The 27635-nt window shown below is 54.6% G+C and overlaps 2 protein-coding genes across 4 annotated transcripts in view; both read left to right on the top strand.

The window, feature by feature from the left end:
* Positions 1-14043, top strand: part of LOC133357021 (RNA-binding motif, single-stranded-interacting protein 1-like) — a 51134-nt gene extending 37091 nt beyond the window's left edge. The window contains exons 10-14 of one of the 2 annotated variants that reach the window (XM_061574765.1): positions 2032-2079; positions 5533-5679; positions 8987-9070; positions 9610-9718; positions 10002-14043. In XM_061574765.1, the coding sequence (XP_061430749.1) occupies positions 2032-2079; positions 5533-5679; positions 8987-9070; positions 9610-9687 (357 nt within the window). In that variant the 3' untranslated portion in view covers positions 9688-9718; positions 10002-14043. The remainder of the gene's footprint in view (positions 1-2031; positions 2080-5532; positions 5680-8986; positions 9071-9609; positions 9719-10001) is intronic. The other variant, XM_061574772.1, reaches the window with a different exon arrangement.
* A 1447-nt stretch (positions 14044-15490) lies between these two features.
* Positions 15491-27635, top strand: part of DPP4 (dipeptidyl peptidase 4) — a 50257-nt gene continuing 38112 nt past the window's right edge. The window contains exon 1 of one of the 2 annotated variants that reach the window (XM_061574535.1): positions 15491-15553. The gene's annotated coding sequence lies outside the window, so the exon portion shown is untranslated. The other variant, XM_061574542.1, reaches the window with a different exon arrangement.

Below are 27635 nucleotides of genomic sequence, written 5' to 3' on the forward strand. Positions count from 1 at the left end.
TTATACACGCGGCTTTGTCACTGACGATGGAATCCAGCCAGCCACCTACAGACAATGAGCTTCTCTGAGCCACTATCCCTCCTCCAGGCCACTGGATATCATAAGGGGCGTCGTATCTTTAGGGTGTGACGCCGAACAAAGGCAGCTCCTTCAGCCGGCCATATCATCGGCTCCTTCCTTCCTCCTTAGACAAGGACATGCGCAGCCCGCTCTGTTAATCCTCTACTGGATGAGGGCCCTCCCCCGCACCGCACGGGTCCGCGAGGGTTGTTTGATCAGACCTCACCACGCCGCTGGTCGGTGCGGGTTGGTGGAGGAGAGGCGGAAAGGGGCGTGAGCGTAGAATTCCATCAGGACGAAAGATCTCGCTGCACAGTCCCACGACGTCCCGTTTGTGCACGGTGGATTGACACGAGCTCGTGTTGTCTTTTAAAGAAATGAAGCAGAGAGAATAACGCGACACAAAAAATTATCGATATTTTTTTGTTTCATCGAACGGTCGCACCGAATCATGCCATTTCAAACGAGCCGCAGAGGGAGGCGGAGTTTTAAAGAGTTTTGTTCCCGGCAGCGGCCCCCAGCGGCCCAGATGGAGAATCCAGACGACATCACTTCCACGGCGAGGCACAGCGGGAGGGCAGACAAGGGAGAGAGAGAGAGAGAAAAAAATAACCCGGGTCAGGTTTCCGTGCAGAATTGATTTAGAACGACTCCACGGTGGTTAAATCAATTTAGCAAAGTTGATTTGAAACTTGAATCCTCGAGGTGCGCACCCAATCCCTCCCCCCTCCCCCCTTTCCCCCCCAAATATATATTTTTAAACTTAAAGATTGATTTAAGCTGGTTTGCACGAGCAGCCAAATCAATTCACAATCAAACCGACGTGCCAAAAATCTATTCTGCTCCAGTTGAGTCAACAAGGCCAAGAGTAAATAACGACCGAGACAGACGACCACATTTGACGGTCGGCCAGAACAATTGGCTTTCAAGGCGGTGCGGAAAAAATCAGGAGTGGAATGCGACGCAAGAATTTCACGAAAAGCGTTACGAATCCCGTGGGAGCAAACTCCGGAATCCTCGGGCCTACTCGGTTCGAGAGGAACCGAGGCAAGGCCGTGTGAATGTACGTACGTTGAACTTCTTTCGCACCGTACGAAACCAAACGTGCCAATTGGAAGTGCGGGGGAAAGGCAACAAACTAAGCAAAAAGCAGTTTTACAGAAATGTGTTTTCAATTTTGGCTGCCAACTGTCCCAGTTCAGCTGGGACGGTGGTGGTGGTGGTTTTTGAACGTCCCGGTGCGCTGCTGCAGCTTTTGTTAGAAGCGAGATTTTGACGCCGGTTTAAGTCCTGCTGGCCTCACGTTTGACGCATGATGCAGGCAAAGGGGGGTGGGGCTACCCAAGTAGTGGGGGGTGAAGATGGAGGCGATGCCGCTGGTGATCAAGTGGGCGTGGCTACGTCGGGGAGCGGCGGTGTAGCGGTTAGCGCTACGCTGCGCTGTTAACCTGGTGACCCAGGTTCGATTCTCGCTTACGGCCAACACCAGTGACGATTATCTGAACCGGTCCTGGGCCTCCCCTAGGTCGACTCAGCCTCAAATGAGTAGCTGGTGCGGTGTGTAAACATCGCCACTGGGGACACAAAGGCGGCCGGGCATGGTGTTGGTCACCCACCCCCTCGTGTGCCATGTGCTCACTAACAACACTTTCCCCAACAGTTTATTGAGGCTATTACGGGGGATCTTTATATTTGTGGCGATGTATAAGTGGGCAGAGCTGACAGAGGGGAGGGTCTGCAAGCTCACCATGTGTCCCAGTTGAGCTTCCCAGAAACCCTTGGTCCTTGGCTCCCGAACCCAACATTTCTAATTTTTTTTAACTTAAGACCGATTTAATCCGGTTGCACAAGCAGCCCCGCCCAGTGCTGTGGTTCCCACACGGCGGCCGTTCCGCGAATTCTACTCGGTGTAAAAACGAGCGAGCGTAACGCCGGTGCGATCGTGACTGATGGCTCGCCGTGTCCCAACAGGTCCACAGCACGTCGTGGATGCCGCAACAGCCCTACGTCATGCAGCCGGTGAGTGGCGGCTCTCGGAGGCACGGCTTGGCCGACCTGTCTGTCCAGAATCCCCACCACCCCTCCTCCCTCCCCGCCCGCCCGCCTCCTCCCCTTGGCTCCACCGCGATCCGCTCACCGCGCGGGAAACCAGGGAACGCAGCCGCAGTGTGGATTCTGAGGGTGACCTACGAGCAATCGGTTATTAGTTACATGACAGAGAGCATCTGTGAGCTTTGCCTCCCTCCCCTCACACTGCGAGGGTCCACGGCCCTATGATCATATCACATCTATGGAACTACTAGCTACCAACTTAGTACGGTACCTTCAAAGGTACCGTCATTGGCATAAGATCACCTTGTTGAAGTGACTTACGAATCCTCATAGGATTTTGTCCATACATATGGGGGGGGGGGGGTGGGGGTGTCTGGACACCCGCGACCTCTACCACAGCGGCTGCTCCCGCGGGGCCCGCGACGCTGACGATTGTGAACGACACGACGTGGGGACCCGTGACTCTGCAACGTTTCCAGTCGACGGGCATTTAAACAATTAGGACGACGGCGGCAGCGGCGGCGGCGCTGTGTGTTCGCGTGAAGTGAAAAGAACGAGCCGTGAGACGTTGCGCAAGATAGCGGCGCGGTCGGGGATCTCTCTGCGTGGTTTTCACGCGACCCTCGACGCGGAACCACAAACGGGCAAATCGGGTTTGAAAAATGCAGAAGCGCCCCTTCGCGTGGACGGGCAGAGCGCCGCGGCAAAACGGGGGATAAAAGGGAGATGGACGAAATTTAATACGGTGCCCACGGGACGTGGCCCAGACATATGTGCACGATACAAGTGTACAGGCGGTGCAACTGCACTCGGGCCCACTGGGCGGAAGGGCCCCGATATGCCAGGAAATTTGACCTTACCAGCCATTCTACATCTCCACCCACAGGCGTATAAGAGACCCAGAGATTCACGTGAACACCAATCGACTCACATATAGACCCAACTGCTCATATAGAGACCCACAGGTTTATAGTGACCCACAGATTTCACGTGTCCGACCCATAGACTCACATGGAGAACCATAAATTACCACAGAACAACACAGGAATCCGTTGCGTAGCCATCCGCGTGTGGTAGGCGGTGCAACTGCACGGGTGCCAAGTCACAAAGTGGATGGGGGGGTATATGGGAGGGCCATCATATTTAGTTCCTTGCACCGGGAGGGCCCGTGCCAACGACGCTTCGTCACTGGCATTGCCAGCGCTCACTCACTCACGCACGCTTGTTAGCGGACAAGCCGCACAGAGAGACCCCCCCCCCCCCGCCCGCCCCCGCGTTGCCCCACCGATGGCGGTGAGGCAACACCGCCAGGCCCACGTGTTGACGTCACGCGTAACGGCCGCACGGCAGTCGTGGCAGGGGGCGACGCGCGGTCCTGGGAACGGGAGCGCGGAGCGGAGCGCTCGCTGGCAGCGCCGCCCGCCTCTGTTGCGCAACGCGACGGGGGCCGTTTTCCCATAATGAGCGGCAGACACGCGGAGCCGCTAATTTAAGCTGCAAATTAGCCCAAAATACAAGGGTAATTGTGTAAAGTCATGGGAACATTTTGGCGAAAAACACGAAAAAACCCCCCTTAAATCAGGTAAACAAGCACGAGCTTATCAGATTTCAGAAGCTAAGCAGTGTTGAGCCTGGATTGTGCATGCGTGGGTGACCGCCCTGCACTAACAGGGTCGTCATAGAGCTGCAGGGCTATGTGGTGGGCAGCAGGGAGCAGTGCAGCAACATCCGTTGTTGCATTGTACTTCTACGCGCCCACATCTACCGCTAATCGCCTTCACCAACTCGCACTGACCGGCGTAGTGAAGTACGGTCAAATAACCCACCACGGACCTGCACGGTGGGGCGGGGTCACATTGTGGCATAGAGCATGGATCTCTGTGCGAGTCGGTGGCTCTTTTTGCGAGTCAGTGGGTGTCTGTGCGAGTCAGTGGGTGTCTGTGCGAGTCAGTGGGTGTCTGTGCGAGTCAGTGGGTCTCTGTGCGAGTCAGTGGGTGTCTGTATGAGTCAGTGGGTGTCTGTGAGAGTCAGTGGGTGTCTGTGCGAGTCAGTGGGTCTCTGTGCGAGTCTGTGGGTCTCTGTGCGAGTCGGTGGGTCTCTGTGCGAGTCAGTGGGTGTCTGTGAGAGTCAGTGGGTCTCTGTGCGAGTCAGTGGGTCTCTGTGCGAGTCAGTGGGTCTCTGTGCGAGTCGGTGGGTCTCTGTGCGCGTCTGTGAGTCTATGTGCGAGTCTGTGGGTCTGTGCAAGTCAGTGGGTCTCTGTGCGAGTCTGTGGGTCTCTGTGCGAGTCGGTGGGTCTATGTGCGAGTCTGTGGGTCTCTGTGCGCGTCTGTGGGTCTCTGTGCGAGTCTGTGAGTTGATGGGTCTGAGTCGAGCTGTGACTGCGTTCGTGTGCAATCCATCGCTCATGTCGCCGACCGTTGTTGCCCAACCGTGCACGGTTTTGCAGGAGGTTCAAACGGCGTCCGTCTGGCGACCCCAGACCCCGGACGCCATCGAATAGCTTCCCACAGACTTTTAATGAAAAAAAGCTGTTGCTTTTCAAATGCCTTATGAAAGACGACTCATCGTGAATTAGCGCATTATCAGCAGTGCCCCCCCCCCCCCCTTCTTCCACCCCACCCCACACGCCCGCTGTTTTGCGGTGCGATCCGAGCCAACGCTCGATCGCTCTCAACTTAACTTCCAAAATCATCAGCGTTGCTTTTCACACCTACGACGTGACCCGCTGCACTCACCCCTCCCTCCCAGCATCTGCCCCTTCCTTCGACCATCTCCCATCGCCCGGGGTTGCCCTCCCGCCCCAGCCCCCCCCCCCCCAGCCCTAGTCATTGGGGAACGGGGGAGTAGAGGTGCGAAAAATCACACCCACGGTTGTTTTTTTTTAAGTTGCAAGTGGGAATCGCCGTACGACGCGAGCGCTGGTCCGCACGCGCTTGTTGATTTAGGCCAAGCGGGCGCATTCGCAATCAGCAGCCACGATCGATCCACTGCTGGATGCAGCAACGCGTCCTGTCTCTCGCGAGCGATGCTGAACGTGAGCCGACTTCATCTCGTGACGCGATGAAACATTAAACGAAAAGATGAGAAGTGCCCAAAAAAGCACGGGGAGGTGCAGGCTTGAAATTATGCTGGGGAAACATAAAGCAGGAAGGCCACGGATTAGGGAAGAGATCAGAGGCTTCTTATCGACTTTGAAGAAGAGTGAGCAGGCTTGGGGCAGCACACGATGGCGGATGGGCTGCGGGCCATTGGTTGGGATGTACAGACACACCGACGTACGTACGGACAGACCGACGGTGAGATGGACGGACGGGGTGAGACGAAACGGCAAACGGGCGCCCGGCGTTCCGCGCCTACGCGTGCGTCATCGCCGCTGACCGCGGCTGACCTGGGCGGCAGCTGTATTATAACGCGCGACAGCTGTCTCGTGCTCGCGTGTGCGCGATGCCGCAGGGCACCGTGATGTCGCCCGGCATGGAGCACCACATGTCCATGCAGCCGTCCGGCATGATGACCCCGCTCGCCCAGCAGATGGGACACCTCTCCCTCGGCGCAAGCGCTTCGCCGGTGAGGATGCGAGACGGGCACGCGCGTACACGGTGTTGCGCCGGTGGATTGACGCGTGTGACGGTGCGTCGGGTGACTTGCCAGAATCGGTCGTTGGGACAGCAGCAGCTGGACAAGTTGTGGCTTCTTTTCTCACAGAAATATTGATTTACGACACGCCGGTCAGACTGGAGCAGGCACGTGACAAATTTCCACAGCTGCGGCGAGAGATTTACTTGATGCGGTGTGCTGGGAAGGCGACGCAGTCAGACCCTGCTCAAATTAAGCCCTGATCGGAAGCAAATTATAATGGTAAATAATATATTTACTTATCCAGGAAAGCCCCACAGAGTCTCAAGACTCTTTCTCAGGGAGGGTTTCGCTTCACGTGGGCGAGCAAGCGGAGAACCCCGAGAGGAAGAAACACTCAAAAGCTCCGCACGGGTAGACTCACGAATCCACGGGTGGCGCGGTTCTATCCGCGCGACGGCCGCCGTCATCTTCCCAGAACCCGGTCCTCGTCTTACGTCGAGTCATACGCTCGCCGGGATTTTAAACTCGGAACTTTCCAACCGCGATTCATTCGCTCGCAGAAATCCCCCCCCCCCCCCCCCGCCGCACAAGGTGCCCCAACCGAGAATTGTGCGGCAGCGTACGCGCGAGAACGATTAAGACAAACATATTTTGGAGATGACTCCACCTGCCAACCGCTGGGAAACGATCACCCCCACCCCACCTTCCACGTGTTTGTGTGTCTGCTCATGCGAGTCGTGTCGCAAGCTCCTGGAAGTTAGCAGGGACCTAACGCTGCCCCCGCACGACAGAAATACATTTAATTTCACGCTCGCTGCCAAAGTGCGGGGAAAGACCCCACCGGCAAGGATTGTGGTGACAGATTCATCACCGTCAACCTGCGACGGCTGTCATCTCCCGCGCAAGCTGCACGCCTGCGTCCGTTGTGGATACCAATTGTTTTTTGCTGCTTTCGGAAAACGATTAAAGAATTTAACTTTTGACAAGTTAATTCGGTGACGTTGCTGCGATGACAGCGGTGCACAAACAACAACAAGCTCTGCACGTTCGGCAATAGCAACACCGCCTGTGGCCTTAACAGGAAACATTTAACAGGTGACAATGTTTCGGGCAATGGCTCTTTATAGTGCATTTCCTGAAACATTGTCTATTTACGTGTGAGCCCAGCGGATTCTCTTAAGTGTGGCCAAGTTGATGGTCTCAGCCTGGTCATTCAGTGAGAAAAATAACCCATTCAGTAATAAAATTAACAAAATCACTCGATTCTGGAAAATTCCACCTCTGAAGTTGTAAACGTTGGTTGGAGTGTCACGTGACAGGTATCGCGTGGATAAGCAGTCGCTTGAAAGAAACTCGGAAGCACTTCTGTGATATCTCAATCCACGGGTCGCTCTCAACGCACAGGGTGATGATGCACTGCTTCGTGCAAGAGCTCCAAATGGACGTGTCAACTCAAGACAACAAATCCGATGGCAAAATTGGCGCATTTTAATTTTTTTTGGAAAAAATATTACAACGGGGACAAAAACATTCCTCGCGTATTGGGAGGAAGCTCACAGGGCTCAACCGCTGTGCCAACAAGAAGACCGAGGAGCGTTGTTGTCCATGCGAGGAGACGCAGCGATTAGCGCAGCACTGCCACCTGGCGCTCTCGACAGCGCAGTCCGCCTCGCCACCCAACGCGCCTCCAACCTTTGCCAGCGTGGTACGGGAGACCCCTAGCGGCCAATGCGTGACAGCACGAGGAATGTTATCCGCCGTCGCGGTCTCAAGTACAACGGAGCGGGGGGAGGTGTTGAAGGCGGTTTAACGTGAAGCGCAGAGAGAAAAAAACGACTTCGCGCACGCATGGATTTGACGCATTTTGGTGACGCAGGAAATGCTCACCGAGTCTTAAGACTCGTTCGCTCGCTCGCAGAGGCTCCTGCTCCATTGCGGTGGGGTTTTTTTTTGCGGTTGTCAGTTATCGGCCCCGGAGGGATTATTGGGCGAGTTGACCTCTGACCAGGATTCGAAACTCACGGCGTCCCACCGGAGAGTCAAGCGCCCTTGACCGCGTGGGTGGATATTCGCTCCCTCGGATAACGAAGCTGAGATATCCTGAGATAACCGACCAGAGTTGGGCGGAGCGTTGGCTCAGCGATAACGCACGGTGCCATGAGACCTCGGTTCAGTTCCTGGGCCACGGCTAACATCGGTGGCGAGCGACAGCTGAACAAATCCTGGGGCCTACCCCCTTCGCAACCCTACACAGACCCGTGTGGCGCTAAATAGTCAAACAACCCTCACGAATTTGATTTAAAGCTTTCGTGACTGCAGGGCTTCATATTCTTGGTTCTTTCGGTAAAGTCACGTAGAAGGGAAATAATTAAAAAAACATAATACAAATATATATAGTTTAACATTTTTTATTTTATTATTTCCCTTCTACGTGACTTTACCGAAGGAACCAAAAATATGAAACCCTCATGAACTAGACGGCATAGGGTAGCCGTCATCCAGCAGTGGATTGACAAAACGCTGCGAGTTACCATTTTTCATGTATTTACAGTAAAAAGTAAAGGTGCCTCCCTGCAACTGCTTGCGATCGCCACTACTGGCAGATGGGCCTCCACGAGAGGGAGCTCTAGAGCAGCTGGTTCTATCGGTGTTATTTTTAGCGTACTCTTCCACAAGGAATAGACACCTAGCTTTACTGTGTATATATATATACTTGGACAGCTGCAGTCGTTCTGGATCCAGAGGAACTTGGCTCGAGAAGTCGCCAGTGCGGCGGCCTTCACCGTAGCCGAAGCCTCTGCGCTGTCCCGTCGCTGCGCCCTAGAAGGGATGAACAAGGAGGCGCTTCTAACGCACGCGCTGAGCTCAAGTAGAAAACCATCGCACCTCGGGGTTCGCATCCGTCGCGCGTGCGCTTCGTTCCCGTGCTGCGCCGCCACGGCCGAGCGGACCGGCGTGGCGCACAGCTCCTGACGAGAACCAAGATCGATCCCAAACCACCAGAGCGCGGGCGCCTCTTTCGGAATGGCTTTCCACCGAAGCGATTGACTGGCAGGCGTCACGGAACCTTTGGAACTTAGCGGCGCGATACAAATGCGGTCGTCGTTGCGTTCACCAAGCGTGTGATGTGTTATTTTCACCTTTTTCCGAGGGAAGCCAGGGAAGTTTCCGCCGATAGGCGAACGTCGGCGCGCGTGGGGCTTCGTCCAGCGGCTGCCCACGACGTCGTTAAAAAGGCGGCGAAAACCGAGATGCCGAAAACTAACCGGAGCGCGACGTTGTTTCTCGTCCGCAGTACATGACCGCGAGCTCACACATGCAGGGGACCTACATCCCTCACCAGTACGCGCACATGTCCGCATCCTCCATGGCGGTGGAGGTGAGAACCAGGGGAACTAACGCCACCGTAGATGGGGCCCGGGGCCCGGTGGGGCCTGACGGGGCACCAGCCTGCTCAATGCGAATGTCCATCTCGAGCGTCGTTCACACCCAGCACGATCCCCTCCTCGGAGCCGCACTCGGCCGGAGAGAGCGCAAGGCAGCAGTGGCGAGGGCGCAGCTGTTGACCCCCCCCCCCGTGCCCTTGGAGGCGTGGGTCTACTGCAGCCCTGCCAGAGGCAGCCTTGCACCGCTCTCTTGCTTTTGAACGTTGATTTTTGTAAAAGTCGTGTAAACAAAACGTTTGGTTGAGCCTCCCCCGCGAATATTTACACCCACCGCTATGCGAGCACCGCGCGCTCCCCCACGCGCCGTTGGCTCGCCGCGTAAAGACACGCCGATTGGTCGATAAAAGCCAATGGACGAATCGAATCGTGCTCAAGGGACACAATGAAAATGAAGAACGTTCTTTTTGCATGTCGGCGGTATTTTCACGGAAGCGTCACGCGTCTTCGCTTGCCCCGCTCGCCGTGCCCCCAGGATGGTAGCGGCCAGCAGCAGCAGGTGTCCATGGACGGTGGCGACCACCAGCAGTACGCGTTCCAGCAAGCCAAGTAGCGGCCGGCCCGGCGAGGCCACTGCACGCAAGGTAGCGCTGCCACCATCCCTACCGCCACCATCCCTAACACCACCACCACCATCCACGCTGCCACCACCATCCACGCTGCCACCACCTTCCCTACCACCACCAGCCGCTCCACACCACATTGCAACTACGCCATACAAAATAAAATCACAGTTAAACAAGTGGAAATAAAAATGAAATTCTAAGCGCAAACACCAAAATGTACTCATGATAATGGCGCTCTAACGCTGTGGTTGTTGTTCTTCTTCGCCTGCCCCGATCCCTGCTCCTCCTCCCAAACACGCAGGTTGGCCCACGGTGGAGCAGCCCGGTGATGCGCAGTTGGGGAATGTGAAGCAAAGTGCCTTGGCTCTGAAGCACGGCTCCCGTTGGGGGGGGGGGCAGGCACCAGCCCTGCAGGGCAGCTTTAGCACACGCACACACACGCATGCATACACACACAAAGATCCTGCGTATAGCCTGGACAGACTGTTGGGGCAAGCGCTGGTAGCGAGTAGCACCGATGAAGGCCGACACGGCGCACGAAGCTGCGGGTGGGCCAGCACCATGCTCTGATGCCTCTGTCTCCCCAGTGCCGATCTTTTAAACACCAAACGAGGTACTCGCTTGAGGCCCAGTTGACCTACGTACACACACATGCACGCACGTACACACACACACACGCACTCACACACGAGAGTCTTAACAAGCGCCATCCTTCGCGCGGACCGACATCGACGAGCCTGCGGGGACTTCTTTTCCTCTGCCTCCCCCCCCCCCCCCCCCCCCAAAAATATATTTTATTTATTTTGTTTTTTGTTCCCCGGTGACCATCCTGAGCAATTGCTACGCTACCTAAGATGTCGCCACCACGGTGCTTTACGCGAAGACTCCTGCTGCTGCTGCTGCGAGTGACCGAGATTCAAGGAGCGGGCATCCAGCAACCACCCCCCCCCCCCCCCCCACGGCTGTCGTGACGAACCTCCAGCAAAGGGAGCGGCGTGTAAATAGACGCGTGCTTTTTACCCTTAGTCACGCGCGAGAGAGATTTTTTTCGCTCGCTCACATTTTTTCTTCATTTGTGTTGTCGACTAAAAGACGTCGCTTCTCCGGTCGTTTTAATTCGCTGAGCGGGAGTGGGGGGTGGGGGGGGGAGTGATGTTCCACGTGGGTTTGTTTCGCTTTTTTGGGATCGTTTTTGAGTCGGGTAACAATCTCCCGGGGCGCGCGCACGGAGACAAAGCCACGCTTCCCTCGCTTGAGTTTGCGTTCGTGATCCCTCGCGCACGTACACGTACGAGCCCCGTGCGTTTTTAAGTCTCTTTTAGGAGTTAAGTTTTACGCATTCGCGTTAAGTCGTTAAGTTTGATTCATTTTTTTGTTCTCTGCTTCGATGTTTTAAGTTTTGTCGCTTTTTTTCCTTAAAATAATGTAGATCGTACTTTAGGAATTATAGGTAGCTTGTTAAGGCTTGCAAATAGAATAAAAAGAACAAGATTGTTTTATTCCTTCTCAGAAAATTTTACCAGATGATTGATTTAAACGATTTTTTTTAAAGAATATTCTATATAAATTCTTTTTTTTTTTAAGAATGACTTTTCAAGATTCACACATTTTTTTTCTGGAGTGCAGTAATTTTTCTATATCAAACAAAAAATTGAAAAAAAAACATTTTCCGTCAGATTAAGCAGCGATAAGAGGTTGGTTAAGTTTATCTTTCCGTTTTTTTGTGTTTGTGTTGACGTCGCTCGTATTAAGATAGCAGGTGGGGTGGGGGGGCAACCTCTGGCGAAGAAGCGTGGAGGCGCAGGAGGAGGAGGAAGCTGGCGGGGCAGTCTGCTGCCGCCACCGCCACCGCAGCCAAACACAGAGTCTAAAGCACTTAGTCAGCATTACGCCGCCACCACCGCCACCGCCGCGGGCGACACGCAGCCACGTGGGGCCCTACGACACTACCAAAGACGGCGCGCTTCTGCGGACGCGCGAACGCCAACTTTAAGGCGGGGGGGGGGGGGCGTGGGGTGGGGGGCAAGGCTTCAGAACTACAAAACTGTTAACACTTTAAACCTTTTTACATCTGTGGCAGGACCATTTTGTTCTCATATTTTACTCCGTTGTTTTTGTGTAAGCGTGCGTCGTCGTCGTTGTTGTTTCTCGCGCGCGTGGCTGATGTGGCTGATGTGGCTATGTTGGAAGGAAGACGCGGCCCGATCACGTAAACACCTTTAGTTTTGTCCCCGTGCGCCGTGGCCGTGCGTCCGCCTGGGCTGTCGCTCCTCCCCCTTGAGTGTGAAGCAAGTCGGTGAGAATTCTACGACAGCCGGCAGCGTAATTAGGAGAAATTCGGATAAAAACGCAGAGATTGCGATTCATCATGAGTGACAAAATCACAGTTGGCATCGACCCCGGGTCTGGTGTGCAGCGCCATGAACGTGAGGCGCAAGACTTTTAAAGTGGCTTTCGGGGAAGGGATTCCGCAGCATTTGATTGACGTTTGCTGCGGCTGAATGGAAATTCATTCTTAGAGCAGGAATTTCGTTTCAATGAATTGAAAACCCAATTCAAAGCGATTGTTTGCGTGGAGAAGTCATTGGTGACCGGGCTGAGAACCACCAGCTGGCTACACCCGTCGTTAATGAATACTTCAGACCCGCGTCGGGACGACCCGGGCCACGCGTCTTAAGCCATTCACCGTCTCAATAAGCGCCGTTTGCCTCTATTGTTTGTTTCTGTCGTCGATCGTGCCTCCTTCCTCCAACACGTAAAGCAGAACTGCGGAGCAATGTGTGTGGGGAACGTTCGCTCCGAATACGCCTCGTACGACGCTGCGCGGTGCCAACCAAGGGGCGCGTAAGGGGGGGGGGGTGGGGGACGTCGGTGTAGCACGCGGTCGGTTGGCACGGGCCCCCCCTCCCCACGGTGCAACCGCCGCAGCCCGCGCGCTCGATAGCCACGCCGACCGCTCGACGCACGGCACGGTCGGCGTGCGCGGGTCTTCCAGCGTGCGTGCGGGGGTCTTCCAGTTCCTGCTCTCACGAGCGTCGCCACGAGGGATGGCCGGTATCTACCTCAACGGGCGAGCGCGTGCGTCGTCTCGTATCCTCCTCCTCCCGCGCACGCCGACGAAGAGCGCCCTCCCCGAGCACGCGGGTGCGGCGGTCCACGCGGCGGAGAAGCGCCGGGCCACCGTATTTTCTCAGACTTGTCGTTTGCTCGCTCCGATACGTTTTGTAATCCGTGGCTCGATTTCAGCCGGGGGGGGGGAGATCTGTCGGTCTGGGTTGGCGACTCGGGAGAATATCTCTCCGTGCGCGGTACACCACGTCCAGTATAGCTCCTGCTACGGCTGTGGTGACTTGCTCCTACGACTCGCGCGCCACCTGCGCCGGTCTCCCAGTGACCCGGAGAGAATTCAGAGATGGAGTGTGTTGTTTTTCTTCCAATAACACAACCCAGCAGCGTTCTTTTTATATATATAAACAAGCGGAAACCGTTCCAGAGTTTTCTTGTTCAGACAAATGCTGCTGGATAATATTGGTCTGGAAAGCCTCAAAAGGCCCATGGATTCCAGATATTTGACTCTGTACGTGGAAGCGCAGGAATGGAGTTCCGCTTACAGTCGAGAAATAAAATCAAGCCCTCTCTTCCAGTTCACGTCACCACCACGGCGGCATTTGATATTTTTGTTCGTTTTAAAGAGACATAATTTTTCACGGGGAAATGTAAAACGTCACCCCTCCGGAGCTGTACAGTGCGACCAGTTTGTAAGTTTGGTAACGTTGGGCAGACGTTCGGCAAGACGCGCCGCGGATCTCTCGCGAGACGAGGCCGGACCGCGGCACGCGACTCAGCTGGGGCTCCGCGTCGCCATCGTTTTAGGAGACGGTGCGTGATCGCTGTCCACCACGAACCCTGTCCACCACGAACCCGACAGAGCGAGGGCGGAACCAAGGATGTCGATGGCATTGTCGTTTAAGTTCGTACGCTCGCACGGCCTGACGTTGTTGTGCGAGGCATCTTTGTAAATAATCGTTTAAAAAAAAAGAAAAACTACCCACCCACCTCTTCTAGTTACCGGCAGTAAATTATCAGATTGTAATTTATAACAAAGGTCTTTTGTCTGTACAGATATAAACAGAGATGTCTATACGATCGCGCAAGTCAATTTATGGTTTTTTTTATTTTGGGGTTTGTTCTTCGTTGTTTTTTTTTTCTTCGGTTGCCTGGACTCGGCCGACAGGGGTTGAGTTTCATTTTCTGGTTGACACGTTTTGTCGTTGAAATTGATCGCGACCGGTGGAAGGAGACCTGAATTGTGGAGTTCTGAATTAAAAGAAAACGCTGTTTGATTCGAACGTTTTCGACTCGATGGACGATGTCGTGCCCGGTGGTGATCATCTCGTGGTTGTTGTTCGCAAACCTGCCAGGGCGGTGGCGGCGCAGTGGTGACACCGCCCACGCCGCACAGCAAGAGGGACCTCGGTTCGATTCCAGACTCGGGCGCCCTTCTGTGTGCAGTGCTTACGCCTTCACAGGGGGCTCTCGCTAACAGTTCCGATGCTCTCCCCCGGTTCTCCATGGGTTTCCCCCCATAGCTACACACACACTCACGCGCACGGTGTAAATGACTCGAATTGGACGAAGGTGACGGTCGCTTGATCATACTTCAGCACGCTGGTTAATGCATCTTGGTGAAGACCGATACGGCGTATGTCATCTGCGTCATTACACTCTCGTGCGTGGGGAGCGGTGGTGTAGCGGTTAGCGCGCTGCACTACGAACCCGACGGCCCGAGTTCGATTCCTGCTCACGGCCATCAACATCAGTGGCGATTATCTGAAGGGGTCCTGGGCCTCCCCCTACGTCGACTCGGCCTCGAATGATTACCAGTCACACACACACACACCACCCCACACCCACACCCACGCTCACATGAATGACCCGTCCTGCGCTCTGCTATCCCTGCACAGACACAGCTATGACGGTGCGCTCACAGGGGGCTGCGTTTAACCCACGCGTGTCGCCGGCTTGGCAAGACAGCTGCAGCGAGGCGGCGTCTGCGTACGAGAAGTCGCGAGCACGCACACGGTGATGCGGTCAGGGGAGAGGGGGCGGTGGGGTGGGGGGTTGAGGGGGGAGGGCGCCTGCATCCGACCCACCTATAGCCCACCCAACAACACCCCCATCCCTCACCCACGGGGGCTCTATTTTCGTTTCTCCCTCGATGGCCGATTTGTTTGCTTGCGAGACACGTGTGTCTACGTGTGTGTGTGTGGGTCGACTCTGCCTCAAATTAGTGTCTGGGGCGTTGCGTAAAGATCGCTAATGGGGAGACAAAGGCGGCCGAGCGTGGCGCTGGCAATTCACCCCCTGGAATTAGGTGCTCGCTGAGAGCACTTGCTCCAAAAGTCTGTTCAGGCTCTAGGGGGGATCTTTGCCTTGTGTCTGTGTGCGTATCTGTGTGTGTGTGTCTGTGTGTGTGCGTGTTTGGCCTGGCGAGCAGTTTGCACGGAGGGTGTCTCCCAAGTCCTCCTTCAAATCCGCCCCCCACTCCGAGCTGGACAGCAGCCACGGCAAGGGGAGTGCCGGGCCGCGGCGCTCCGCTGGGGGCTCGAGACATTCTCGCGACGACGCAAGCGCCGTGCTCGCCCGCTCAGTGTCCACGGCTGGGGGACCGGCTGCACTCGCGGCCCGTGCGACCCGAGGTCCTGGCCACCGCCCGCACCGCAGCCGGACCTCACGTCCTGCCGGGGGGGGGGGGGGGGTGCGAACCCTCCGACAGCTGAGGACGATGGGCGAAGCGAGGGTCGCTGGCGGTATCACTCACCGCTGATGGCGGATCGAACTCAGGCCGCCCTGGTACGTTGCGCAGCGACCCCTGGACTCGAACGGGGGTAAGGAGCCAGTCGTGAACACCAATAGATGGCCGGTGTGGGGGGAGGGTGTGGGGGAGGGTGTGGGGGGATGGGTGGGAGTGGGTTGTTCGGTTTTACCAGCCGCTAACCATCTTCGCGGAAGAGTAAAAAACAGGGCCGTGTCAACGAGGCCAATGGTCACGGTCGTGGAACAAAGCGAGTTTCAGAACTCCACGGGGGTCGCCTGCCCCCAAGCGTCGGATGGGGGTTGGGGGGGGGGCTGAAGGCTCCACCTCCCCGTTAAAAATAATTGAAATCAAGTTAAAAATAAAAATGTTGGTACGATACTTAGTACCAGTGGCGGTTTTTTTTCTTTTTCTTCTGCTTAGTCAAAGTTCGCGCTCGGATCTGCCGCTCCATCGTTCGTGTAATCCGTGCGACGCACGCGAGAGAGAGACAGAGAGGGCGGGCGGGCGACTCGGCCGGCGCAGCGCGAGGCCTCTCGCTCCGGCGTCTCGCGGAAGAGGCGGCGGGCGAGGCACGCGCGGGCCGCTCACGGCAGCCAAGACCCCCACACCGTGCTCCATCGGAGCGCGGTTATTTTTAGGAAATCAAAACCACAGGGGCCAAAGTGCCGTGGTAAATATAGTGGCGACACACACACGCGCGCGCGCGTATGTGTGTAGTGAACGAGCGCGCACAAACAAGGGAGCAGTATAGGACTTATTGCCAGGCTAAGCGCGCGAGACAGATCCGAGTCACTGCACGGCTCGTGAAGGAAGCGCTATGTTGGCTGCTGATCAAAAGTCATTCTGCTTTGTCAGTGGTGCCCAAGCACAAATTATACAAAAGTTGAACACATTTGTTACATCTTTTTTGAACGCAGTGCCATTAACACGTGATATATCTACTCTGAAGAAGGACCGTATACTGAAACGTCGTCCATTATTGTTTTTGCTTGTATTAGGGATGCTGCCGTGGTGCAATGGTTTAGCCCGCTGAGTTTAGAGGGCCCTCGATCAGAAGTTGAGTGACAATGTGGGCCGCACGTGTGAAATGCAACATGGCCACAGGACCTCGGGGATCGATCCCTGCGGTTTCTGTCCCGACGCTCGCCACAGTCACATCTAGCGGCGAGCGAGAGTCAGCCACCGGGGAGAAGCGCCACATTGTACAAAGTTGGCGCTTCAGGTGTTGACCTAAAGCAAAACGTTAACTAACAAGTAAAAAATTAGAATATTTGTGCCACTACTTTTCGAGGAAAGGACGCTGCTGCTCCGTGACGGTTCGAACAAATTCGCACCTGCGACCCAGCAGGTTCGACTCCATCTCCAGGCGCGGCAAGTTGTAACAATGGAGCAAGGTTTTTGAAATCCTCCCTGCTGCCTTTGTCCACCGAGTCGTGAAAATGGGTTCCACCACAGTTAATTATTCGAAGAGTGGGTGTCAACACAGCCTCCTGTGGGGCTCTGGACAGCTGCATGTGGAGGCCCTTCGACCAGCAGTGGTGGTGGTAGTGGTAGGTGACCAAGCAGTTGCAGGCCTGCACCTTTACCTTCTGCTGTTATTGTTTTTTTAATAAGCGTTGGGGAACGGACTTCGAGAGGAGGTGTCGGTGTCGTCTCAAATTGGGAATACTGTGTCTCCAAACGACAGAACGTCTCCTCGCTGGTGAGGGCATCGTCATTAACCGCGGGTGTCACTCGCACAGTCGCAAGGAGGAGGAGAGGTGTGGTGGGGGGGGGGGGAGACAACCCTCGCTGCTGGTGTAGGGCCACGGGGGAGTTGGCGGCATGGCTGGTGCGTCCACCCGCGGTGACCTTTTGTGCCCAGGCGGCATGACGGATGCCCAACCATCGCGCCAGGCACGCGGGCACCGTAGCGATCGTGGTTTGTTTGGGGCAAGTGCTGTTGCCGTTAGCGAGTATCACCTCTGACTGCCGGCTGGCACGGTACATGCACGAGGGTTGGGTGGTCAGCACCACGCCCGACCGCCTTTGTCTCCCCAGTGGCGACGTTAATACACACCGCACCAGGTACTCGTGTGCACCGGGGTACTGAGGTTAGGCCGAGTAGACCTAAGGAGGAACGATTCTGATGGTCGCTCGCCACTGATGTTAGCCGTGGCCGGGAATCGATCTCAGGTGGCCAAGATCATAGTGCAGTGCATGAACCACCCTCTCCACAACTCGCCACACGTACAAAGACAAAGATCCCCTTCCCCGTGTAGCCTACATAAGGGCGATTGGGGCAAGTGTAGACCTACACGGCATTTATAACGGAGCAAGTCCTCAGATCGCTAAATTCACAATCATCAGGAACGTTGCCCGAAAATAAAAGTTGTAGTGATAAATCACTGTGTAACACATTTTTATTTATTTTTGTTCCTGGGTAGTAAGTGTTATTTCCTAATTGCTTATGCCTCAAAAGTACAGAAAATGGCGATTATTCCCACAAACTTTGCTTTTGTGACCAGGACAGTGATATTTAGAAATTTACCTATTTTCCAGAACATTCCAGATAGATTCAGTGCTGAGTAAACTTGGAGTAACTGGCTCACTCGGTGCACCTCAAAGAGGATTACAACAGCATCAAGACCTTGCGGGACGCCTTGAAGTATGATGAGTACGGCTGCGAGGTCATCGGATATATCAAAAAGATGGCATTCCTGATGGGTCTCCAAGGCGATTTTACCAAGTTTCCCTGCTATTATTGCCTATGAGACACCAGGGACACCAAGGCGCACTACCACAGGCGGGACTGGCCATAAGACTTCTTCCCTAAGCTGTCTGAGGCAAAGGTCAAAGCCGGTGTGTCCGTCGGACCACAGATAAAGAAGATCCTGGAGTGCAATTAATTCCCCAATAAGCTCACTAGTAAGGAGAGAGTGAGGATGTCCCTCAAAGTCCATATCCTTGATGCTCATCTTGATAAATTCAAGGAGAACATGGGAGCATACTCGGAGGAGCAAGGCAGGATGTACTGGACTTTGAACGCCGCTACCAAGGACAGGATAACAAGAACATGATGGGAGACTACATTTGGGGGCTGATTCGTGAAAGTGATTTACAGTATAATCGTGAATCACGAAAAACGACTCACTTCTAAATCTTTTGTAGTCATGTTTGTATTACTTTAGTATAAATACATGTGAATTTTTATTCATGTTGTTTTTTTTCTGACTTTATGAACGAAAAGACACAAAGTCGCCTATTTTCTCATTGAAAATTGGTAACTTTCAAAATATCACTGTCCTGGTCACAAAAGCAAAGTTTATGGGGAATAATAGCCATTTTCTATACTTTTTAGGCATAAGCAATTACGAAATAACACTTACTACCCAGGACCAAAAATTGTGTTACATAGTGATATATATAACAGGTGGTGTTTTGGGCACCTTGAGGGAGACAAGTTTATTCCATTCCCTCAACTTAGCACGGTTGGCTACGTACGGTACGAAAGAAGTTCTACATACATACGAGTCGACCGCAGGTCAAGCGTGGTGGGGTCAAGTGTGCCGCTACTCCCGCCTCTTGCGAGCCATCGTCTGCGCCAGCGTGGACAAGATGTTGAGCGGTGCGTCTCGCTTCCGTTTACAGCCACGTTGCAGAGCGTGGAACAACGTTCGCTTGGCCGGCGAGTTCACGGAGACCTCGGAGCCCATGCGCGCGGCTGAGCCAAACAATCGGCTCACCGCCCTCCGTGGCGAGGGGACCCGTTGCGTGCCACCGTAGCCACGAAGGCAGCGCCGACTGCGGCTTCGGTTTGCGACTAGGCAAAGCTTGGGACCCCCCCCCCCCAACCATGGGCAGGGGGTCGGGGAACCGCTCCCAAGCGCATCGAGCGAGCGCCACCTCTTACAGCCCCGGCGTGGATCCCGCGACACGCAGGCTCGTTACCTGTGGCAGAAGAGCTTTGTAGCACATCGGATTCCTCCCGCGTCAAATAGAGATTCCGAGGATGTTCAACCCGCCGCGGCTGATGTATCCACTCCCGCAGTATCCGAGTGGTGGGGCAAGCTCATCGTGCGGCGTCGCTGGGCGCCGTTCTCATGGCCCAAGGCGATCCTCGCGGAGGAAGGCGCGACACCTTCCGCACGGTCAGCGGTGGCATCGCAGGAGGGGGCGATGGCTCGGTGCAAATCGCCGTCGGGTAATGTGTGCGGGTAAATGCCAGCATTGGTTGGAGACCCACGCGGAACAGGGGGAGAACATACCAACATCATACCAGCGTACCAACAACATACAACATACCAACATCATACCAACTCCGCACAGAGACACGGCGAGTAAAACCCCATTGTGTGTTTGTTGTTGTTGTTGTTGTGCTCCCTGTCGCCAAATCACCTGGGGGTGTTCAGGGGTGACGAATCAAAAAATGTCAAAAGTCTAAATTGTTCACGTTAGGCCCCCAAATGACTGCAATGTTTTGGGTGCCTTTGCCAGAGTGTGACGCTGACGCCAGTATAAAGCGGACGAGGTGCCCCCGAGATCAAGGCCGTCTCTCGTTTACTCATTTATTGTCCTCAACAGAGCGACTTTATTTGGCTGCAGAACGATACCGATGGCAGGGGAGAGGTGGGGACACGGCGGCAAGCACACTGCGCCATGAACCCGGTCACCTGAGTTAAATTATCAGCCTCAATTAGCATCGGTGATATCAGACCGGGTCTTGGGCTTCACGTCTTTCCTTTACCAACGCTGACCACCACCAAGTGTGGCATTGGCGAGGCCTTCATCCTTGATTGGATTGAGGAAGAGCTGAGTTTATTTAGTAATGTTATAAGTGTATGTGTGCACGCGTGTTGAACTTCGTTCGCACCGTACGTAGCCAACCGTGCCAATAGGATGCGCGGGGGAAGGACACCAGCATAACTATGATTACCTTCAACAATAATGAGATGACGTCTCGTGCACTGTGGCTACGGCTACTGGTCACGTGGCACTTCCCGGTCTACCAGCGACTTGTCAAGTGCCCGGTGAGGAATTGGGCCCCTGGATACGGCAACCGCGGAGACAATTGGGAAAAGGCTCCTCCGCTGCGGGATGATCACGCCAGGCCCCCCAAGACAGCACAGCAGCGAGAAGCAGTGGCAACAAGAGTGGACGTTCACGGGGGGCATGGCAGCGACCGAGAAACGGAGAAACAGGGACGGAGGAGGAGGCAGGCGAGCAGGGTCGGCACTAGGGGGTGCTGGGGTGGGCCCTGCATCGACAAATGTCACCGTGCTCCACCAAGTTCGCTCTTCTGAGCCGTGAATCCCTGCGAAGGTCGCCCCCCCCCCCCCCCACACAACACACAACAGCTCTGCTGCTTGCCCCCCCCACCCCCCAATCTGAGAAGAGTTGAGGCTGTTGCTGCTGTTGCCAAAAGATCATTGAGCCATGAAAGGCGTCGTTGGACAGATACAGCGTTACACGGCAATGTATCCCACGCCACCGTCAGGTAATGATATATCTATTGAGGGCTCAGTGTGTACCGCGGTACGATCTTTAAGGGCCCATTTTACGACACGAAATACGAGTGAAGTTGCAATCACGGCGCACGCTCACCCTGGGACAATACGCAGCGTGTTCATACAATCTAAGGGTGGCTGGGGGCACGATCGATCGTAAAACCGAACGCGCCTCTCGGCAATGTTCCAGCCGGGTGAAGCATTCAGCGCCCCGTGTGCACGGACGCGCCTCTCGTGTGCACGGACGCGCCTCTCGTGTGCACGGACGCGCCTCTCGTGTGCACGGACGCGCCTCTCGTGTGCACGGACGCGCCAGCCGATCGGTGACCATCGCGCCTCTGCCGAGGCGGCTTTTGCCGAAGGCTGCCGCATCGCAGCAGTCGCAGTGGCACGCGGACGCCCGCTGAAATATTCATCATCGTCATCATTGTCGTCATCATCATCATTGTCGTCATCGTCGTCATCGTCGTCATTGTCGTCATCATCATTGTCGTCATCATCGTCATCATTGTCGTCATTGTCATTGTCGTCATCATCGTCATCATCGTTGTCATAATTGTCGTCATTGTTGTCATCATTGTCGTCAATGTCGTCATCGTTGTCATCATTGTCGTCATCATCATTGTCGTCATCATCGTCATCGTCGTCATCATCGTCATCATTGTCATCATTGTCATTGTTGTCATCGTCATTATCGTCATCATCATTCACAATTGGTTTGTTGGTGAGGCCACGTGGATCGCACGGATGTTGTGACACTCGCTTTCCGTGGGCTTCGCGGAGGTGCCATGCCCTGGCCCGCCAGGAGAAGGCAGCACAGCAAGTGGACTCATCGCCATCTGTATCCATCTGTACGGGGATTGAGTAATGCCCTCTCGCGCAGGGCGTGGGGTTTCTCATTGCGCAGAAAACCCGTTTGCAAATGTTATAAGCTACGAGCCAGTGTCGTGATTTACGAGCAATGCCGAATGACATTGAGACTGCACGATTTCGTGTAAAACAACTGATTGCAAGGGAATTCTTTACACTGAAGGTAAAGATGCAGCCACAGCGACTGCTCGCTCGCACCCGCGACCTCTGGATTGTATACCCGGACAGACGGGCGTGGCTGATCTCAAAGCTCTGTGGTCGATTGTCTACAATATCTCAAGTGATATATTCCCTTCCGTTTTCAATGTGGGTAGGCGGGGGGGGGAGTGTATCTGAAATTCTCAGACAAAGCAACTGAATGGCGAAACCTCTTACAGCTGAACCTCTAACGCCGTTACTCTCCAACGGCCGCAGGAAACTTCGAACGCTGATCGCAAGCGAGCGTGGTGGCTGCTCCGTTCGCACCACCGTGGCCGCGAGCCATCGCCGCCGCGCTTTGCTCACGCGGGCATCGCCGCTCATTAAATTTCGCACCTCCTCGCGGGAGAGGACACGCAGAGCCGCGGTGGCGTTTCCCCAGCTAAGCGGGCCTCTTTGCCCGGGGCTGCCGTTGGCGAACCTGTCACTTTGGAATAGCGCCCGCAGGAGGGTGCGGAGAGGTGGCGCCAGGCGCGAAATGCCTGCCACCGTTAGGGCAGAGCGCACGTGTTAGAGACGTGGCGCGTTTGTGGAAAGCCCTGAGTGGTTTGCGTTGTTCTGAACGGCTATTTGGCGTCCCGTTAACTGATTTCCGAGAACAGCTGCTGAGATTATGCAATCGCTGCGCGTTCGCTCTGACAACACGTGGAGCGTCTCAACTCGACTCTCAATATGGGAGGAGAGGGGGCGCAGGGCCGCTGGAAAGGGTTAACGAACCAACGCGTGCTTTGAAGACGGGTCCCAAGAGCGGTGTGCAAATTGCCAGAGCGGTGAAACACTTCTACCACCACCGATGCAATCGAGTGCATTTAAGTCACGATTCAGAATCAAGCGTTTTGATTCAAGCGTCGATTTCTCGTTCTATCGTCGTGGCGACGAGATGACCGAGCGCATTCCGGGTGAATTGTGTGTGTGTGTGGAATAAACACGCCCCTTGACGTGGCGCTGATGAATGATTCTTTGCAGCGTTGACTGCGCACTTGGGGTTTGTTTACATTTCACGTCGCACATATGGAGGGGTGGGGGGATATTCATCACGTGGTTCCGTATGAGAGGGCGGCTCTCAGAGGGGAATGCTCAGCCAGGGCCCCGGTCTATAAATTCCACTGGAAACGTTTTTCAGACAGACGAATGGGGCGCTCTGCGCTTCAAAGCCGTACAAACAAGTTGTGGAAAAACCATGCCTACGCATGGGATCCCGTGACGCTTTCCAGCACGCGTTTGTCCTCGAAAGTATTTCATTAGCCGGCGAGGAAGGGGATCGGGGGAGCTGCCAGAGTAAAGTGCAAACTTTTCGTTCACGTTCATATCTGCAAGATTTGAGAAATGACCCTTTTATCAATGCGACTGGTCCTCTCTTACAGGGAGTCCGGAATAGCAGCACAACTTTACACCGAAGCGTTCTTCACATTGAATCATCTGCATCATGACCCCCCCCCCCCTCGTTACAGATGGACAGAGTGCTGATGCATTGGCTCTAACCTCAAACCTTCGTTTGTACAACGTTTTAAAAGACGCGTTTAATGGCTTAGAGAGGTGGAACGTCGACGGTGTCCAGAAATACCGTGCGAGAGAACGGCGTCCCAATAACTCAGAATGTCACCGCGTGGACCCACGACAGGAGGCCTCCTCCACGTGAACTCTTGACCCTGTCGAGGTCATCGACTGGTGAATGCCGGATGGGCGACCTCCATGCGTAGGAGGTGTTATGGGCCGTGGGGAACCTCGAAAAATACGACGGAAAGCCTCGCAGAGTCTCGTTGCTCTTCTTGAGGAGGGTCCCGCAAATTTGCTTGGACGGGTGGCCACCGTCTCAAGGACGCGAGGCTGTGGCGAGAAAGCAGACGGCGGCGCTGCAACATCCATTGCTGTTGTACGATACTGCATATGCCCCCCGCCCCCCCTCTCAGCGATGTGTTCTTCGCCGGCACCGTTCCGCGACGAACCACCACGACCCCTCCCCGCGCGGCTTGGGGAGGCGCTCATCCAGCAGTGGATTAGCAACAGGGTCGTGCCTCCGCGTGTGTACGTTGGCAACGCTCTGCTAATGCCTCGCTGTGCATATCACTGGCAACTACTACACGTGTGCCCCATTACATCAACGCAGTGGTATCCTTAGGCGGCTGTGGTACCACCCGGGCTTCTGGCACCGATTATCCACACACGCGCACACACAAATACAGTACACGATGGGACATTCTTAGGCTGAAAGGGCAGGAAGTAACAATGACTTTTAAACGCTCACCAGGAGCGATTTTAATCGCGCCGACCCTGTGGGGGCAACCGATAGCAAACCACGGCGTGGCTTTGCTACCGAGAATGCTAACTCAGCGCCCGCCAGCACCGCGCCCGACACGACAAACCGTGCCCTGTGCTCGTGTTAGAGGAGTTTCAGGGCATGGATCCACGCCGGTGGTCTATCCGTTCACGACAGGAGTTGAGGGGAGGGGGATCCCTTTTCTTACCGCGGTGCAGATACGACTTGAAAATAACGTTGGAGGCACCAACAAACAGTAACACACATCACAGTGTTCGAGCCAAATCAGGAATTGTCCGCTCCCTCTAAGTAGCCGATCAGTGACGCCAAGATGCTACTTGCAGTGATGGATAAACTCGAAGCGGTAGGCCCTCAATGTCGGCGCGGACCGTATGGAACGAGGTCGTGGGCCGTGGGTTGCTGACCGCCCGCTCCGCACAAAGGGCCCGAGATGATTCGTTTCCCTGCGGGCGCATTACAAAATGTGAGTTGTTTACCCACACGGGATGTGCTGAATGTTGCGTTGCGCGACTTACTTATTTATTTACCGGACCAAAAAATTTTCCCCTGTCTCTCATTGCCAACGACGTGTGGCAAATCTACCACAATCATCTTGCAAGTCGCCAAGGCGGTGGCGGCGGTGGGAGGTGGGGGAGGGGAGGCTGTATCTTGTGGGCACTTTCTTTTTCGACATGGAAATCTGGCCCTCGGAGCGTGTCATCTCGTACGACGGTTTTTGTACTCAGGGCGGAGGCAATCACAAATGAAGACGGACATGAGGAGGCCGCGACCCAGAGAGATTCGGGGTTCACGTCACACACACGGACAGGAAACAGCGGCGTGGCAAGATACACGCCTTGCGGTTTCACGCGTTCCCATCACACTGTGCCCGGCCGCCGCCACGGCCCATCAAAAACAAAACCCCAAATAAGCCCGGGCAGATCAGAGACGGCAGCAGAGAGCGAGAGAGCGATGCGGATGGGACAGCGCTGGCATGCCACGGGGATTTTGAGAGGAAGGGGAAAACGATGTTGAGGCAAACGCTGAGAAATGCCGGAGGACATCGTAAAGTCCTCGTCACGCCGCCGCACCCCGTGTGAGATTTTCACGGCTGTGCTGCCGAATTGCTCTCCCCCGGCGCGCTTGCGGGGAGAGCTGTGCGGCGTCCGACGTTTCGCTCCACGTGCCGGCAGCTTCTTCGGCAAGGAAATGGAAGGACATCTTAAGAAAAAACGCCAAAAAGTCCTCAACAAAAAAAACCTTCCGATGTCTCAAAGTCTGCACCGAAGGCGCCTGACACAGCGATCGAGATAAGCGGCTCGTAAAGTGAATGCGCCATAAATGCCGGCGCTAACCGTAGTGACGGAGCGGACGTACCCGGGAGATTACTCATTAACTGCGGCGATGACCGCAAAGAGCAAGGGCCGACAGCGACGTCTGGCCCCTCCGAAGCACGCGGCGTCAATAATTGAAGGAGGCCGAAAAAGTCGAAGACATCGCACGCACGCACAGGCGCGAAAACACGAGACGAGACGGCGAGCACATGTGGCTACATTCAGCGAAAAAGTGACCCCGAGGTTTGGGGGTTTAAGGATGCGTCGATTCGGATCGCTTTAAAGCTGGGACGTTATATGAAGCTTCGAGTCGATTACTCCTTGAAAAATGTTAATCAACTGATAGGACCCACATCTTAAGTGTGTGTATGGCAAACCTCTTTCGCACAGTACGTAGCCAACCGTGCTAACAAAGAGAGGGGTCCTTGCCTTGCACCATCTGACAATTCGTCAGCATTTGGTTCGAGCAAGCGTGGCTCTACTGATGAGACGACTTTATATCGACACCTGTGCAAAGTTTGCTTGTGTTGAATCAATGCCGCTGAAATGATGCCCGTACAGAAGGCCGCGTGGTTGACAGATGTGTGAAGGAGAGAAATCGTCATCTTGCTTTCATAACACAGGGTTTTTTTTGGGTTAGATTGCGTAAATATAAATGCGTCGTTAAACCCGCCGCAGCCAATAAATAAGGTTTGTTGATATTGGTTGCGAAAACCTACGTGCTAAATCGTCGTCCTGCTTGTTTATTTTGTTACTTTTATTGGGGTCGACTACTTTGGGGCTACTCGAAAAATGACAGCGCCTCCCTCCCCCCACCACCCCCACCGAGTGATACCTCAACTGGCAGCCCCCATTCACTAAACCCGCACTGACCACTGTGGTGAAGTATGGTCAAACAACCTCAATGACTGACGTTGCACTGTGACTGTAGGTGTCACGGGTCCACGTGACACGCCACTAGAGGCCGCTATACTCGCCGCAATGTAAAAACATTAATAAACTTACTCTCAATCGTGAGTCACGAACATCCATTGTCACGAGCTGGTGAATCATTACACCCCTAACCCCGAGTAGTTTACCTTGGCTTGGTATTAAACTAAACATCATTCATTGACTGTAGGACGCGTTTATTATTACCTGTCACTGGCCCAACTTTCTGGAACCTGAGGGCCTCAAAAAACGACACAACGGCTCTAAAGTCCTGGGGCTGGAGTTGAACTGCGTCTGGTGATGGTGCCACCTAGAAAAACACCACTGCTGAGCAAGGCGCGGGGGAGAAGCCACCTCGATCAGCCTTGCGCGGTCGAGGTTCAAGATGCCGAGCGGGGCGGAGTGCGGAGCCGTGAGAGAGAGAGGGGGAGTTGAGATCGGATGGGACGGAGGGAGCGTGAGATGTGGGTAGAGAACTTAACACGTTGACGTAGGGAGCCACGGCCTGAGAGAAACACTGTGCATCCAACATTCCCACGGACTTGCATGAAGACCCGTAGACTTACACACTTCTATAGGGACCTGCATACAGTACTTCCACCGCGAGATCCACAGACTTACAAAGTGACCCGGTTACTTCCATAGCCTTACATCGAGAACTATAGACGTACCTGAACTTTCAAAGCGAGCCGTGGCCTTATATAGATATTTCAATCGAGATCCATATCTTATTTTATATTTGTAGAGCGCCTTTACTCATACCGACACATTGACGAACACAGAACCAAATCGATGTAATTGATGCTGCTGCTGCTGCGTTGGCCTTAAAATAAAATACGTCATTGGCGACGTTTCGGGCAATGGCCCTTCATAGCACGTGAACATAGCGCTACAGAGACGTATACAGCATGAGGCCCTGACACTCAACACGTGGGTAATTAATGCAGTATAGTTGACTGAAAGCCACGAAGCCTGCTGCTATGCTCAACCTATTAGTGGGGGAGCACTTGCAATGCATACTATTTACATCGCATCCCTTTGT

Source organism: Lethenteron reissneri, chromosome 7 (assembly GCF_015708825.2).
Source record: "Lethenteron reissneri isolate LAM-NWPU_2019-01 chromosome 7, ASM1570882v1, whole genome shotgun sequence".
NCBI classification, from domain to species: Eukaryota; Metazoa; Chordata; class Hyperoartia; order Petromyzontiformes; family Petromyzontidae; genus Lethenteron; species Lethenteron reissneri.